The 12,619-nt window shown below is 51.4% G+C and overlaps 1 protein-coding gene and 1 long non-coding RNA gene across 9 annotated transcripts in view; one reads left to right on the top strand and one right to left on the bottom strand.

The window, feature by feature from the left end:
* The first annotated feature begins 215 nt into the window (after window positions 1–215).
* LOC108351032 (uncharacterized) lies at window positions 216–6,767 on the top strand. 5 transcript variants are annotated; one of them, XR_015621122.1, is made up of 4 exons: window positions 241–401; window positions 1,650–2,225; window positions 4,919–5,091; window positions 5,194–5,643. It is a non-coding gene; the product is annotated as an uncharacterized LOC108351032 (long non-coding RNA). The 5 variants fall into 5 exon arrangements; XR_015621119.1 differs by lacking the exon at window positions 241–401 and adding an exon at window positions 3,892–3,980 and having other exon boundaries at window positions 1,871–2,225; window positions 4,555–5,091; XR_015621118.1 differs by lacking the exon at window positions 4,919–5,091 and having other exon boundaries at window positions 216–401; window positions 1,527–2,225; window positions 5,194–6,767.
* Window positions 6,768–8,319: 1,552 nt separating this feature from the next.
* Window positions 8,320–12,619, bottom strand: part of Stk40 (serine/threonine kinase 40) — a 37,041-nt gene continuing 32,741 nt past the window's right edge. For all 4 annotated transcript variants that reach the window (XR_015619779.1, XR_015619778.1, XM_087549582.1 and 1 more), the window contains 4 exon segments: window positions 12,233–12,377; window positions 11,954–12,073; window positions 11,518–11,602; window positions 8,320–10,539 (listed from right to left, as the gene is read on the bottom strand). Coding sequence is in view for 2 of the 4 variants with exons in the window: in XM_087549582.1 (XP_087405708.1) it covers window positions 10,321–10,539; window positions 11,518–11,602; window positions 11,954–12,073; window positions 12,233–12,377 (569 nt within the window). In the remaining 2 variants the exon portion in view is untranslated.

Here is a 12,619-nt window from a genome sequence, read left to right as displayed (position 1 = left end):
GTAGGCGCTGCCTGAAGCCTGAAGACTGTTAACCCCTTCCCTGTTGAAGCTGCAGACCCCGACTCCCCCAAGCCAGCCTGGGTTCAAGGAGGGGTCAAGAGGAGCTGGAGAAAGGACCAGGCTGGCTCAGACCTGGGTATATTTGTGACTGTTTAGTCTGCTTTGCCAGCATGTGTTGGCCCATGTGTCCTTACCTATTTGCATATAACTATAACGATTTCTCAGCGTTTAGTGTGTGACGAGTACAGTCAGTAGTAGATGCCTGGCCTCTCCTAAAAATGGAAGGTTAGAAGCCCTCAGGAGGCAGGCATCTTCAAGGGCCTCATGAGGTGCTGTGAAGGTGGTGGAATGCATTAATGTGACAGGGGACATCTTGGGCAGCTCTCACAAGGACAGCCCAGGTAAGAGCTGAGTCCTGAGGAGAGGGCAGCCATACCAAGATCTCAGGGAGGGTGTCTAAGGCAGGATTCAAGGAGTGGAAGCCTGAGTGGAGTTCCTGGCTTGTAGAGAAAGAGCTCACATGAGAGGGTCAAGGGCAAAGTAATTGGAGACTACACAGATTTTCAGATCACTAAGGAGCTTGGATTTAATTGGAGGTGAATTGATAAACCCCTGGAGGTTTAGCAAGGGAGTGTCGTTAACCACTCCACACATTGGAAAGACTCCTTAAGTGGCTCAAGGTGGGCTTTGGCCACAGCAGGGCAAGAGTGGAAGCAGAGGAAGGAAGAGTTGCAGATATTTAGGGAAGTAGTGGTCTGGGTTGGAGGAGGAAGAGGAAGGGGAGGGGGAGGGGTGGGAACGGGGCTGCAGGACTGGTAGCCTGAGGGAGTTTCTGTGTGGAGGTGGTTTTGAGTGAAGATGATTTTAGGCTTGATCTTGGGCCTGTGCAACTGGGGAAAGTCTTCCGGGTTAGCACCTGCCCCTAACCCCCGGAGGGGAGGACAGGAAATGACAGTTGGATGTTAGATACATCAAATTTGGGTTCATAATATCCACTCCATACCTGGGTATGGGTGTTAGAGAGAGGCCAGGGGAAGCCCCAGCCTACCATTTCCAGGCAGGAAATCTGTCTAAATCTGTCTAAATCTGTCTAAAAACCCCAGCCCTGAACGCTGACATTGAGGGTCCTCCTGGAAGAGGAATCCTCAGCAGCAGACCAACAAGGTTGGGGGGTTGGGGGGAACCAGGCAGGAGCAAAGATGTGACGGTTTGGGTTATAGTAGGCTATGAGGTAAAGATAGGACCAGAATCAATACCCAGGAGGGGTCAACAATTTTAATATAGTCAGGGATGCCTGTGAATGATCAAGGCCCATCCCTCTTTCTCCAAGGCATGTGTGTGACTGGTACACATAGAACAACTAGTTAGTGACTTACAGACACGTACAGAACAACTAGTACTGGGAATGTGTTGACCAACGTGGCCCTGCCAACCACTTACCTATCAGTGTGCGCTTGTGCGGCTGACTGACTGGACTGAGGAGACCGTACCTACTTTACTTGGCACATACCTGTTCTCTGTGACAGTCTAGATTAGATGTGACTCATCCTTGGGGAAACAGAGACGGAAACAAAGGGAGTATTGAGATGTCTGAGATGTCGCTGGACTCTGCGGACTGATGCACACTAATGGAGTGCTATCTCCTTCAGCCGGCTACTGGTGGTTAAGCACATGAAGTGACTCTGTGACCCTGATGACTCAGAAGCAGAGAGCTACTCAGAGTTCCGGAGAAGGCTGGAGAGGTGGCTCAGCGGCTAAGAGCACTGACTGCTCTCCCACAGGTCCTGAGTTCAATCCCCAGCATCTACATGGTGGCTCACAACCATCTGTAGTGGGATCTGATGCCCTCTTCTGGTGTGTGTCTGAAGACAGCGACAGTGTACTCACATACATAAAACAAATAAATAAATATTTAAAAAAGAAGAAGTCAAAGTTCTGGAGAAGGTACCTAAAGCCTTCAGCTGAGATGGCTGTCCCCAGTGGCTGCCCCTGCCAGCCATAGTTTTGTGCAGCCTCTCATTTCTCGCTGGTGGCTGGAATCATCCATTTAATCTGCCCGTTTTGTCTGCATCCTGCAACCTGCAGATCTCTGCTTGTTTGACCAGAGCTCCTCTGCTTGCCTGATCACTTGTCCTTTGGCTGGCCCATCTCTGCCCTCCTAACTGTGATATCTGTGAGATCAGGGATTGGTCATCTTGGAAAGGCCCAGAGAGGAAACAGGAAAGGTAGGTCTTGGCAGGTCAGGGGTGGGCTGGTGGGGGAGGGGTGTTGGGTTTGAGAGATCCAGCCTGGAAGAGGCCTCAGGGCCCTGGCTTAGTCAGTAGGGAAAAGGGGACTCACTCAGGGCCTCCTAGGGCTTGTCAAGTCGCTCCGTGTCCCCATTACCCCGGCACTAGTCCACTGGCTAGGAAGGGGATCCCGGATAGAATCTGCTTGGGGAAGTGTACTAGATATGAACTGCCCCCCGACCCTGGCATTCCCTGTGTAGTTTGTAATGTGGCTCCCATTGACAGAGGAGGATGAGATTTCGCTACCTTGCTTGTAGGCTGACATAAGGTACAGGCAGTGAGACCCAGAATGAACTTGTTTGGAGACAGAGTTCCATAGAGGAGTTTGTCATGAAGAACACTCAGCTGCTTTCTGGCTGTGTCCTATCGGGCTCGCTGTTCATGCTTCGGAAATGAAACTTAGCTAGTACCAACTTTCACAACTAAGTAAAATGTGTCGTTTTGTCCAGTGGTCCAGGAACGTGAGAGTCACTTGTGACCGATGCTAGAACATCACAGCGAAGGGGGTGTGTGTGTTGTGATTAGTAAAGCTCAGGACAGCATAAAGTATAAATTTCCTCCACCTTATACAGAAGTTAAAACAGTCCCAGAAAATAGCTGGGCATGGTGGCACACCATCCCAGCTTTTAGGAGGCAGAGGCAGGTGGATCTCTGTAAATTTGATGCCAGCCTGGTCTACAAAGCGAGTTCCAGGACAGCGAGGATTGTTATACAGAGGAAAAGCCTGTCTCAAAGAAAAAAACAAAACAGGGGCTCGAGACCCCGTATGAACAACAATGCCAACCAACCAGAGCTTCCAGGGACTAAGCCACTACCCAAAGACTATATACATGGACTGACCCTGGGCTCCAACCTCATAGGTAGCAATGAATAGCCTAGTAAGAGCACCAGTGGAAGGGGAAGCTCTTGGTCCTGCCAAGATTGAACCCCCAGTGAACGTGATTGTTGGGGGGAGGGCGGTAATGGTGGGAGAATAGGGAGGGGAACACCCAAATAGAAGGGAAGGGGGAGGGCTTAGGTGGATGTTGGCCCGGAAACCAGGAAAGGGAATAACAATCGAAATGTAAATAAGAAATACCTGTTAATAAAGATGGGGAAAAAAAAACAAAGCAAACAAAAATTCTCAGAAAATTCACCATGCACCATGTAGACCCAAATTCTTTCAGTTTGTGTATGAAATGGAATTCCGGGCTCTGATAAATCCTTTCTATTTTTTGTTGTGCATGGCGTAGAATCTGCCTGCTTCTGGATTGTCTGGGGTCTCTGGCCCCTACTCTCTAAATGCTAACGGCAACCCCCCAACTCCTCCCACTCCACAGTAGACACAATAAAAAAAAAAAGGATCCGACTGACATTTATGGGTCTTGACATTTGAGTAGGAGAAAGGTGGTCACTAGCTGAACACGCGAGTGTTGGTGAGCAGGAACCAGGAATTGTTCAAGAAGGGTAGAGCACACGGAGTGAAGGCTTTGGGGAGGGGCTTAACAAAACAGGCAAAGTGTTAGGGGTACCACATGTGGCTGGCTGAGGAAAGAGAGGCTGCAGTGGAGTGGAGTAGGTGAGGGTAAGTAGAGGAGAATTGAGGCCTCGGCACTTCATTAAGTCCTAGCTGCCTGGATGAAGATACAGAACTCTCAGCGTGCCTTCTTCCTTGTTCTCACCATGATGATGACGGACTGAACCTCTGGACCTGTAAGCCAGTCCCAACTAAATGTTATCTTTGTAAGAGTTGCCTTGGGCTGGAGAGATGGCTCAGCGGCTAAGAGCACTGACTGTTTCAGAGGGAGGTTTGAGAGTCTCTTAATATTGGGACTGCTTGGGGTTGGGGATTTAGCTCAGTGGTAGAGCGCTGGCCTAGCAATCGCAAGGCCCTGGGTTCGGTCCCCAGCTCCGGAAAAAAAAATAGGGACTGCTCGTGTGCTGTTTTTTTTTTTTTTAAAGATTTTATTTATTCATTTTATATATGATGAGTACACTGTAGCTGTCTTCAGACACACCAGAAGAGGGCATCAGATCTCTTTACAGATGGTTGTGAGCCACCATGTGGTTGCTGGGATTTGAACTCAGGACCTCTGGAAGAGCAGTCGGTGCTCTTAACCACTGAGCCATCTCTCCAGCCCTCGTGTGCTGTTTTTTTTTTTTTTTTTTTTTTTTTTGGTTCTTTTTTTTTCGGAGCTGGGGACCGAACCCAGGGCCTTGCGCTTCCTAGGTAAGCGCACTACCACTGAGCTAAATCCCCAGCCCCTCGTGTGCTGTTTTGAACTAGGAGTCCAAACTGGTTTCCTGTCAGCTGGAGCCGGAGAGTCAGCCATGGTTAGCAAGAGACCAGAACCACTGAAGTGAAACCTTCATTTTACTGAGGTAGTGATGCTGGTCAGTCAGAGCCGGGGAAACAGCTGTACTTCACGATGGCTGGACTTGGTAACGTGTAAGAGTCTCTCAGGTTGGTTTTGAAGGCACGAAGAGGTTGTGGAGGATAGCTGAGTCTCCACCTGGGAGAGGCCAGGAAAGGCCATTGGTCAACAAACAAACATTCAGCCTCAGTTACAATGAAAACCCCAGAATTGAAGGGGTCATGGAGAGAGGCTGAGGCTTGGCACCGTGTCCCTGATATCAAAGTCCCTGAATAGAATCCAGGAGGGGGTGAAGGTGCAGCCCGAGGAGACCCCCAGCATATTGGAGATGTCAGGATCGTGGGGCATTTGCCAGAGCAGAGAGCAGATCAAGACAAGCAGAGTGAGGAGCTGGGGAATGGAGCTGCCAGGGCCCTTTCGAAGCCCAGAGGATCGGGAGTGGATCTCAGGTGATAATCACTGAACCTTTGTTTTTTGTTTGTTTAATTTGACTATGACTATGCCCTAGCTTTCTCTCGGAGTAAGAAAATATTTATTTTTTTATTTTACAGGAGCCCACAGTTCACAGAGACTTGGGATGTTTAAAAAAAAGAAATGGATATGTTACAGAGACGAAGCTTTAAAAATCTTGAAAATTGCAAAGACTGTGGGACTTAACAAAAAAAACCAAAAAACAAAAAACATAAAACAAAAAACAAAAAACACTGTACAGTTGGGTTAGGTGCGGTGGCTCGCGTCTTTAGACCCAGAGTGCAGGAGGCAGAATAGATGAGTCTCTGTGTGTTCTGGGCCAGCTAGGGCTCCATAGTGAGACCATCTCAAAAATAACAGCCAGCCATGGGTATACCCGCCTTTCATCCCTGCACTTGAAAAGCAGAGGCAGGCAGACCTCTATGGGTTTAAGATGGCTGGATTAGCCTACATAGTGAGTTGTGGGAGAGCAGAGCTTCATACATGGATGGACCCTTTTGAAATAATAAAACAAACAAACAAACAAAAAACAACAATGAAGTTTAGACTGTGTTTTACATTATATTAACTTGAGATCTTGGAGATAAACAAGAAAGGTTATGGTTGTGATGTGTTTGTGTCAAGCTGACAAGGAGCTAGTTACACTGGTTAGGTTTTGTTGTTGACTTGACAAAAGTTGAATCATTTAAAGAACCTCAACTGAGAAAATGTCTCCATCAGATTGGCTTGTAGGCAAGCCAGTGGGGCATTTTCTTGATTGATGAATTGATGTGGAAGGTCCCAACTTATCATGGGCGGTGCCGCTCGTAGGCAAGTAGTCCTGGGTGGACAAGAAAGCAATCTGAGAGAGCCAGTGAGCAGCATTCTTCCGAGGCTTCAGTTCCTGCCTCCGGGTTCCTGCCTCGGCTTCCCTTGGCGATGGGTGACATAAACCTTTTCCTTCCCAAGTTGCTTTTGATCACGGTCTTTTTTTTTTTTTTTTAATAGCAACAAAAACCTAACTTTCAAAATCACTATGGCTGGGGTTGGATCAGCTTTTAAGAGCACTGACTGCTCTTCCAGGGGTCCTGAGTTCAATTCCCAGCAACCACATGGTGGCTCACAACCATCTGTAATGGGAACCCAAGTCCTCTTCCAGTGTGTCTGAAGAGAGTGACAGTGTACCCATGTACATAACAATATCGAATAAATCTTTAAAAAATTCACTTTGGCAGGCCCTAAACCTGAGGCTTGTTATTTATGTGTGAGTCTTTGCCTTCATGTTTGTCTGTGTACCACATGCCTGCCTGGTGTCTGAAGAAGTCAGAAGGGGGTGGGTGGGTCTGATCCCTCTGGAACTGGAGTTTAGACAACTGTGGTGCTGGGAATCAAACTTGGATCTTTGGCAAAAACAAGTGTTCTTAACTGCTGAACCATCTCTCCAGCCCTGTATTACCTTTTGGAAAAAAAAAATTTGTGTGTACCTATGTTTGCTGTGTGGGGGAATGCTTGCAAAGGCTAGAAGAGGGTATTCCTTCCCTTGCAGCCATGAGCCGTCTGATGTGGATGCTGGGAATCAGGTCCTCTGGAAGAGCATTAAGTGTTTGTAACTGCTGTGCCATCCTTTCTCTGGTCCCTTCTCTGACATTTTATGCATGTTAATATAGTGTGTTACAACTGATCTTGTTTCTAAGACAGTTTCATGGTCTCAGGGGATGACCTTGAATTTCTGCTCCTCTTGCCCCTCTCCACTTCCAATACTGGCCTTATGGGCATGTGCTCAGTTTATGCAGTTCTGGGGACTGAGTCCAGGGCTTCTTCCTATGTGCCAGACAAGCTATAGCCCTTATATGAAACCCTTACAGGCCTGAACTCACCATGTAGACCAGGCTAGTCTCAAAGTTGCAGAGATTGGAGAGCTGAGATCATAAGCATATGCCACCACACCTGCTATTCCTAAGTTGTAGATGGCTCCTTCTGGTCCCTGTGGCACCTGGACTGTCAGGGGTAGGAGACAGGGCTGGGGACAAGTGTTGTCACTCTCAGCCGGTCAGATTCAAGGCAGAACTGGGGGTGGGGTTTACAGGGAAGAGAGAGGGGTGGGGCAGGCCTCATCCAGCACAGCTCTAGGGGTAGACAGCAAGGGAATGAAGACGGACAGATGGACAGACCGCTGGGATCAGAGTCTGTACTCTTGGATGGAGACACTTCAGCTTGCTTATTATAGAGTCGAGGAGAAAGCCCAAAATCTGATAATTGGTAAAGGATACATAGCCCTGGTACTGATAGTAAACCAGGGGCTGGAGAGGTTGTAACTCCGATTCTAGGGATCTGATGCCCTCTTCTAACCTGCGTGAGAACCAGGCACACACGTGGTACAGAGGCGTACATACATGCAGGCCAAACAGCCACAGGCATGAAGGATTAGATACATATCTTTAAACTCAGCACGCAGGAGGCAGAGGCAAGTGGATCTCTAAGTTTGAGGCCAGCCCAGTCTACAGGATTCCAGAAAAGCTACAGGGATACACAGAGAAACCCTGTGTTGAAGGAAGGGGGAAAAAAAAAAAGAAATTTAGTGTCTAAGGAAATAGGGCTGTTTTGTCTAACCTGTAAAAGCAAAAATCAAAACAAACTAGTCCAGACCAGTTCTGAGGGCTGAGGACATAGAGAGAGACCTACACACCCCCAGACAGAGTTGTACCCAAAGAAAAAGGTTGTAAATGGAGCCCAGGTCCCAGGGCAGCAGCTGGCAGTGGTGGGCTGAGACGAAGGGCCCTTCATTGTAGTGCACCCAGGGGCTGCATTTGTGGGATGCCTAGCCCACCTCTCCCTTCTCCAGGAAGCTCTGTCTCTTGGCTTCGTTGGGAAATACAATGTGTAGTCTAAACTTAGGCAACAGAAGGAGGAAGGCAGGCAGCACCGCTGGGCTTCCGGAGGGTAGAGAAGGGGAGCTCCTTACCCCGGCTCACTGGAACAGCAGGCATATGGGTGCACGGCAGCTTCTGACACTGCAGAGGGCTCTCTAGCTGTCACGACCCTAGCAGGACCAGGACACCCTGGGTCCCCTCCCACTTTGGACTTAACTACCTTGCTTGCTGCCCAGAGGCTGTGATGACAAGAGGCACAGGACTTGCCTTGCTGAAATGGCAGATGCCCGGGCTGTGGGCAGGGATGGTGGACTAGAGTGAGAACAGGAACAGAAGCAGGCTACAGACCATGGTGGCTCCAGATCAGGAAGTTTTATTGCTGACATGCAGGAAGAGTCCCCATGTAGTACAAAAATACGTCTTTATACAAACTTTTTTGTGACTTTTCCATTTTGTTTGTTTTTTTGTTTTTGTTTTTCTTTACCGTAGGGCTTCTCAGTGCCTGACAGCAGCGAGGGCAGGCCCACCCTCCTCTCATCTGCATTGCCAGAAACACCAGCAGACCCAGGTTACCCTAAGAAGGAACCAGGCTGGCTGATGGCGCTGCAGACCTGAAGGTATTGCTTTTAAAAGGGGGGCAAGTGGAATCAGGCCTGAGGGGCTAGGCAGGGGCTCTGCCCAGGAGGGCCCTAGCCAGGCCTCAGAGCCTCACTGGAGGGCAGTCATGGGCTAGGGGCCCAGGCTGACTGCATTTCTGCTCCCTTCGGAGACTTATCGCTATGAAATAAATATAGAAAAGAGCCCTCCTCCCCCACCCCGCCCCAGCACCATGCCCTGACTCTCAGTGGCCGGATGGCTGAACTAGAAGCAGAGCGGAGTGCCAGGGGAGTAACCACTGGGCTCAGGTGGGCTCCCACAGACCCAGCAGAACAGAGGCACAGGTGCCCAGGGCTGGATATGGGGCACGGGGAGGAAGGGGCACGGGCAGCCCTGCTACTGCTGGCAAGAGGTGGCCCCATTTTTTCCAGATGGGGAAACTGAGGCACAAGGAGGTTTGGGAACTTGCCCAAGGTCACTCACAGTGAGTCAGCTTTTCAGGGGGTGAGGGGCAGCTCACACTCTAGGAAACATGGTCTCCCCATAGGAGAGCAAGAGGCAGGAAGGGTCTAGGACTACCTACCAGGAGGGTGACATCACCCTTCCTGAGGGTACACAGGATGTAGGCCTCCAGAGTTGGGTCTCTGCTTGGTTCTGGGTGCGCCAAGTCCAGTGCAGGGAGGGGCATTCTGGAGAGAACAGCGTTTCTGGCAAGACGGGCATCCACTTCAAAATTTCGGCTCAAAAAGGGGTAGCAGGGCTGTTCTCAAGCCAGGAAGGTGGGTGGGTCCCTGATCCCTACAGAGTCCCTCCAAGTCCTACCCTCAAGTAGGTATCTGCCCAGAGTCTTCTGGGAGAGGCACCACTTCTGCGCAGGGTGAGAGGGTCTCTGAGCACAGTCCTGTCCTCCGTAGGCCCAGAGCATCCTCCGAAATTGGCCACAGGTCCCTTCACACTACGTCCGCGTTACCTGGGTACCACATGAAAGATGGAGGAGGTGGGCAGGACTAATGCGAATGTGCAGCCGCTCAGAGAAGCTGCTAGGACAGAGAAAGCGCCAAGGCTAGAAACAGAGGGCCTGGGGGGTTGAGAGCAGACAGAGGAACTGGCCAGAGGGCTCCTGGGTGCCTGGGGCGAGAAGGGAGCCTACACACCTGGGCCCTGTTATTCAGCCAGGCTCAGGGGCGAAGAGTGGCCATGGGCTGAACCTAGAGATACAAGTTGGGTTCAGTAAAAAAATAAATATATTTGACTTGGGTGGAAAGTGAGGTGAGAGTGTTCCAAAGCTTAGACTGAGGGCAGCCCCAGGGAGGGGCTGTGAACGGTGGGAAGGGGTGCTTACTGGGGGCCAGCAGCGAGCTGCGTGGTCAGCTTATATGGACTGGGGTCAGTGGCCTAGCCAGGCTGTTCCAGTGCCTGGGATATGAGCGTAGGCTCCCCTCTTTCCTCCCAGCGTTCAGTCCAGAGACAGCGTGGTTAAAGAGACAGAGGTAGATTAAAATGTCATGATTAAAAGCAGATTAGGTATCTATCTAGAATTCTCAGATAAAAAAACAATCAAGCAATCATCCCAAAAGGTAGCTTTGTGGTACCTCTGTTGACCCTGGCTGTGACCTGGGCTGTCCCTATCCCTGCCCTGTCCCTACTGCAGCCTGGGAGACTCAGTCCAGCACTGCTGGGCCCGGGCCCAGGCAGGCCTGATGGCTGGGCCTCAGGCGGGCCGAGGAGAGGTGTGCTGGGCTAGTGCCCTAGCTGAGGGCACTATTTCCGCAGATAGCGTTGTGCCAGGATGGCTGTGTCCAAGGAGGTCATTGGCTGTGCATCGTGGCCTAGCCGTCGGACGGGTGGCATGCTACCAAACTGCCGCTTGGGTACCCAGGTCCGGGCCTCGTGAATGGAGCTCTTCTCTTCAGCCAGCAGCAGCTGCTGTCGCATGTAATTCTCAAACTCGTACTGGGAGCATTCCTCTGTGACCTTTGCCTGTGAGGTGGAGAAGAGCAAGGTGAAGACAGAACACAGGGCGCCCAGCACAGTGTGGCTGCTGAGCTCTTGCTTCCCAGGCATCACAATTCAGGCTCCATCTTTCTAGAGGCTGAGTGTGGGGCCCTGAAGTCCTCACCTTCTGGCCCTAGCCACACACAACCCTGTCCTCTGGCCTTCCTGGCTGCGTTAGCATCCTCCCCACAGTGGGGTGTGTGTGTGGGGGTGCAGGGTTCAGGGGTGTGTACCCGTGATTAATGAGAGTGGCAGTGAAGGGTGTCTCCTCACAGAGGGTCCTGGAACTCTGAGGGACTGACGCATGTGGGGGTTAAAAACAAAGCTATTCTCCAACTCATGGCCTCAAGCGAGCTCCTTCCCATGTAGGCAGGCGATGTAAGACTGTGGGGCAGGTCCCAACTAGTGGGAGGCAGGATTACGGAATCAAGGCACAGTTCCCCAGCTGCCAAGCTGTGTGACCATGGGCACATCAGTTTACTTCTCTGATCCTCAGATAAAAATGGGCTCCATGAGCCTCAGGGTGGACTGAATGGGAGCTGACTTCCACACTGGCTCCTCCTGGTCCTACGTGGAGCTCCCAGGGAGGCTCCTGTAACAGCTCGGGCCCAGCTGCCCTCCAAGCGGGTGTCCTGAACCTATGCCAGCTGCTGCCCAGCACTCACAGCTCTGTCTCCACCCCTCGCCCAGCACTTTCTCCAGTGCGGGAAAGGGAGGAGAGAGAAGAGGGATAAATGAATCATGTAAAAACTGAAAAGCAGGAAGGGTGAGAGAAACCAGTGAGTCAGAGAGGGAGAGAAATGTGACTGGGGCAGGAAGAGACTGCTCCAGAGGCCCAGAGGGTTGCCTGGCACTGGGGGTGGGCGCGTGTGCGGGTCCCATGACAGGTCACAAGGCAGGCTAGAAGTACCTTTCTATTGCAAGGGCTGGGGAAGGAAAGCCTAGAAACCCCCCCCCCCTCACCTCCTGGGAGCTGTCAGAGCTGCTCATTTGGTCATCGATGTCAGGAACCACTTGCAAAGGCCCACTCAGAGAGGACAGGGACTGCCTGCAGGGAAAGTGGCCACATCAGATTAGACAGGTCCCTACTGCTCCTGACTTGCCTCCAGTCAGTACAGCTTAGGACCCAGCCAGAACCCGCCTTACATGGCTGACTATTCTGGGCCTCTATCTTCCTGTCCAATAAGGGAGACATTTCCTGCTGAGGGCCAGGTTAAGAACTCTTTGAGGCAATGCCAATCTCACATGTCTAGCAGGCAGGAGACACTTTGCCCTCTGCCCACTCCCTCTTACCCGGCCTTTAGGGTGATCTGAGGCTGATGGCACAGCAGAGAAAGGAGCTGCTCTCCTGGTAGGGCAGCAGAGCATGTGTGCCCCCGGCCTTGTACAGCTCACTCACCAAGATGCAATGATGGCACTGAGGGCCTCCAGGACATCTGCAGCAGCCAGGCGTTGCTGGGGGTCAAGGACCAGTAGTTTCCGGATAAGACACACTGTGTTCTCAGAGACTCGCCCATCCCTAGACAGAGAGGAAGCACAGCCTAAGCCAGGTGATGAGGAGTGGCGTTGGGGGCTTTGACCCAGGACTCCAGGACCCCAGTGGTGTTTCTGTCTGTTCACTAAAATCCCAGAGGGCCAGCTGGTCCCTTCCCAACCCTTCCCAGGAGGCAGGACTCACTCAGGGATGGTGTACTCAGCAGCCTTGATCTTGCGGAAGAGCTCCTGTGGGATGCTGTCGTAGAAGGGGAACTGGCCATAGAGCATGGTGAAGAGCACCACGCCCAAGGCCCACATGTCACTAGGCTTCCCCCGGTATGGCCGGCCTGGGGACAAAGGACATGCACACTCAGGGGAAAGGATACCTGGGCAGCTTTTCTCTCTAAATCCCACCTTTGCTTCCGGCCCTATTAATGCTCTTCTTCAGCTGGCAACTGTGCTGGGAGATCCTGCACTCTTCCCAGTCCCCACCCCTGTAGATGCAGGGCTGTGTGCAGCCACCTGCTGTGCCCCGCTCTGTAGGGTTCTGTATCATCTTCTCCATCAGCCAGGAAACTCTGGCAATCAG

This window comes from Rattus norvegicus, chromosome 5 (genome assembly GCF_021556685.1).
Source record: "Rattus norvegicus strain SHRSP/BbbUtx chromosome 5, alternate assembly SHRSP_T2T, whole genome shotgun sequence".
NCBI lineage: Eukaryota > Metazoa > Chordata > Mammalia > Rodentia > Muridae > Rattus > Rattus norvegicus.
Note: the sequence above shows the minus strand (reverse complement) of the source record. Positions and strands in the feature narration are given on the sequence as shown.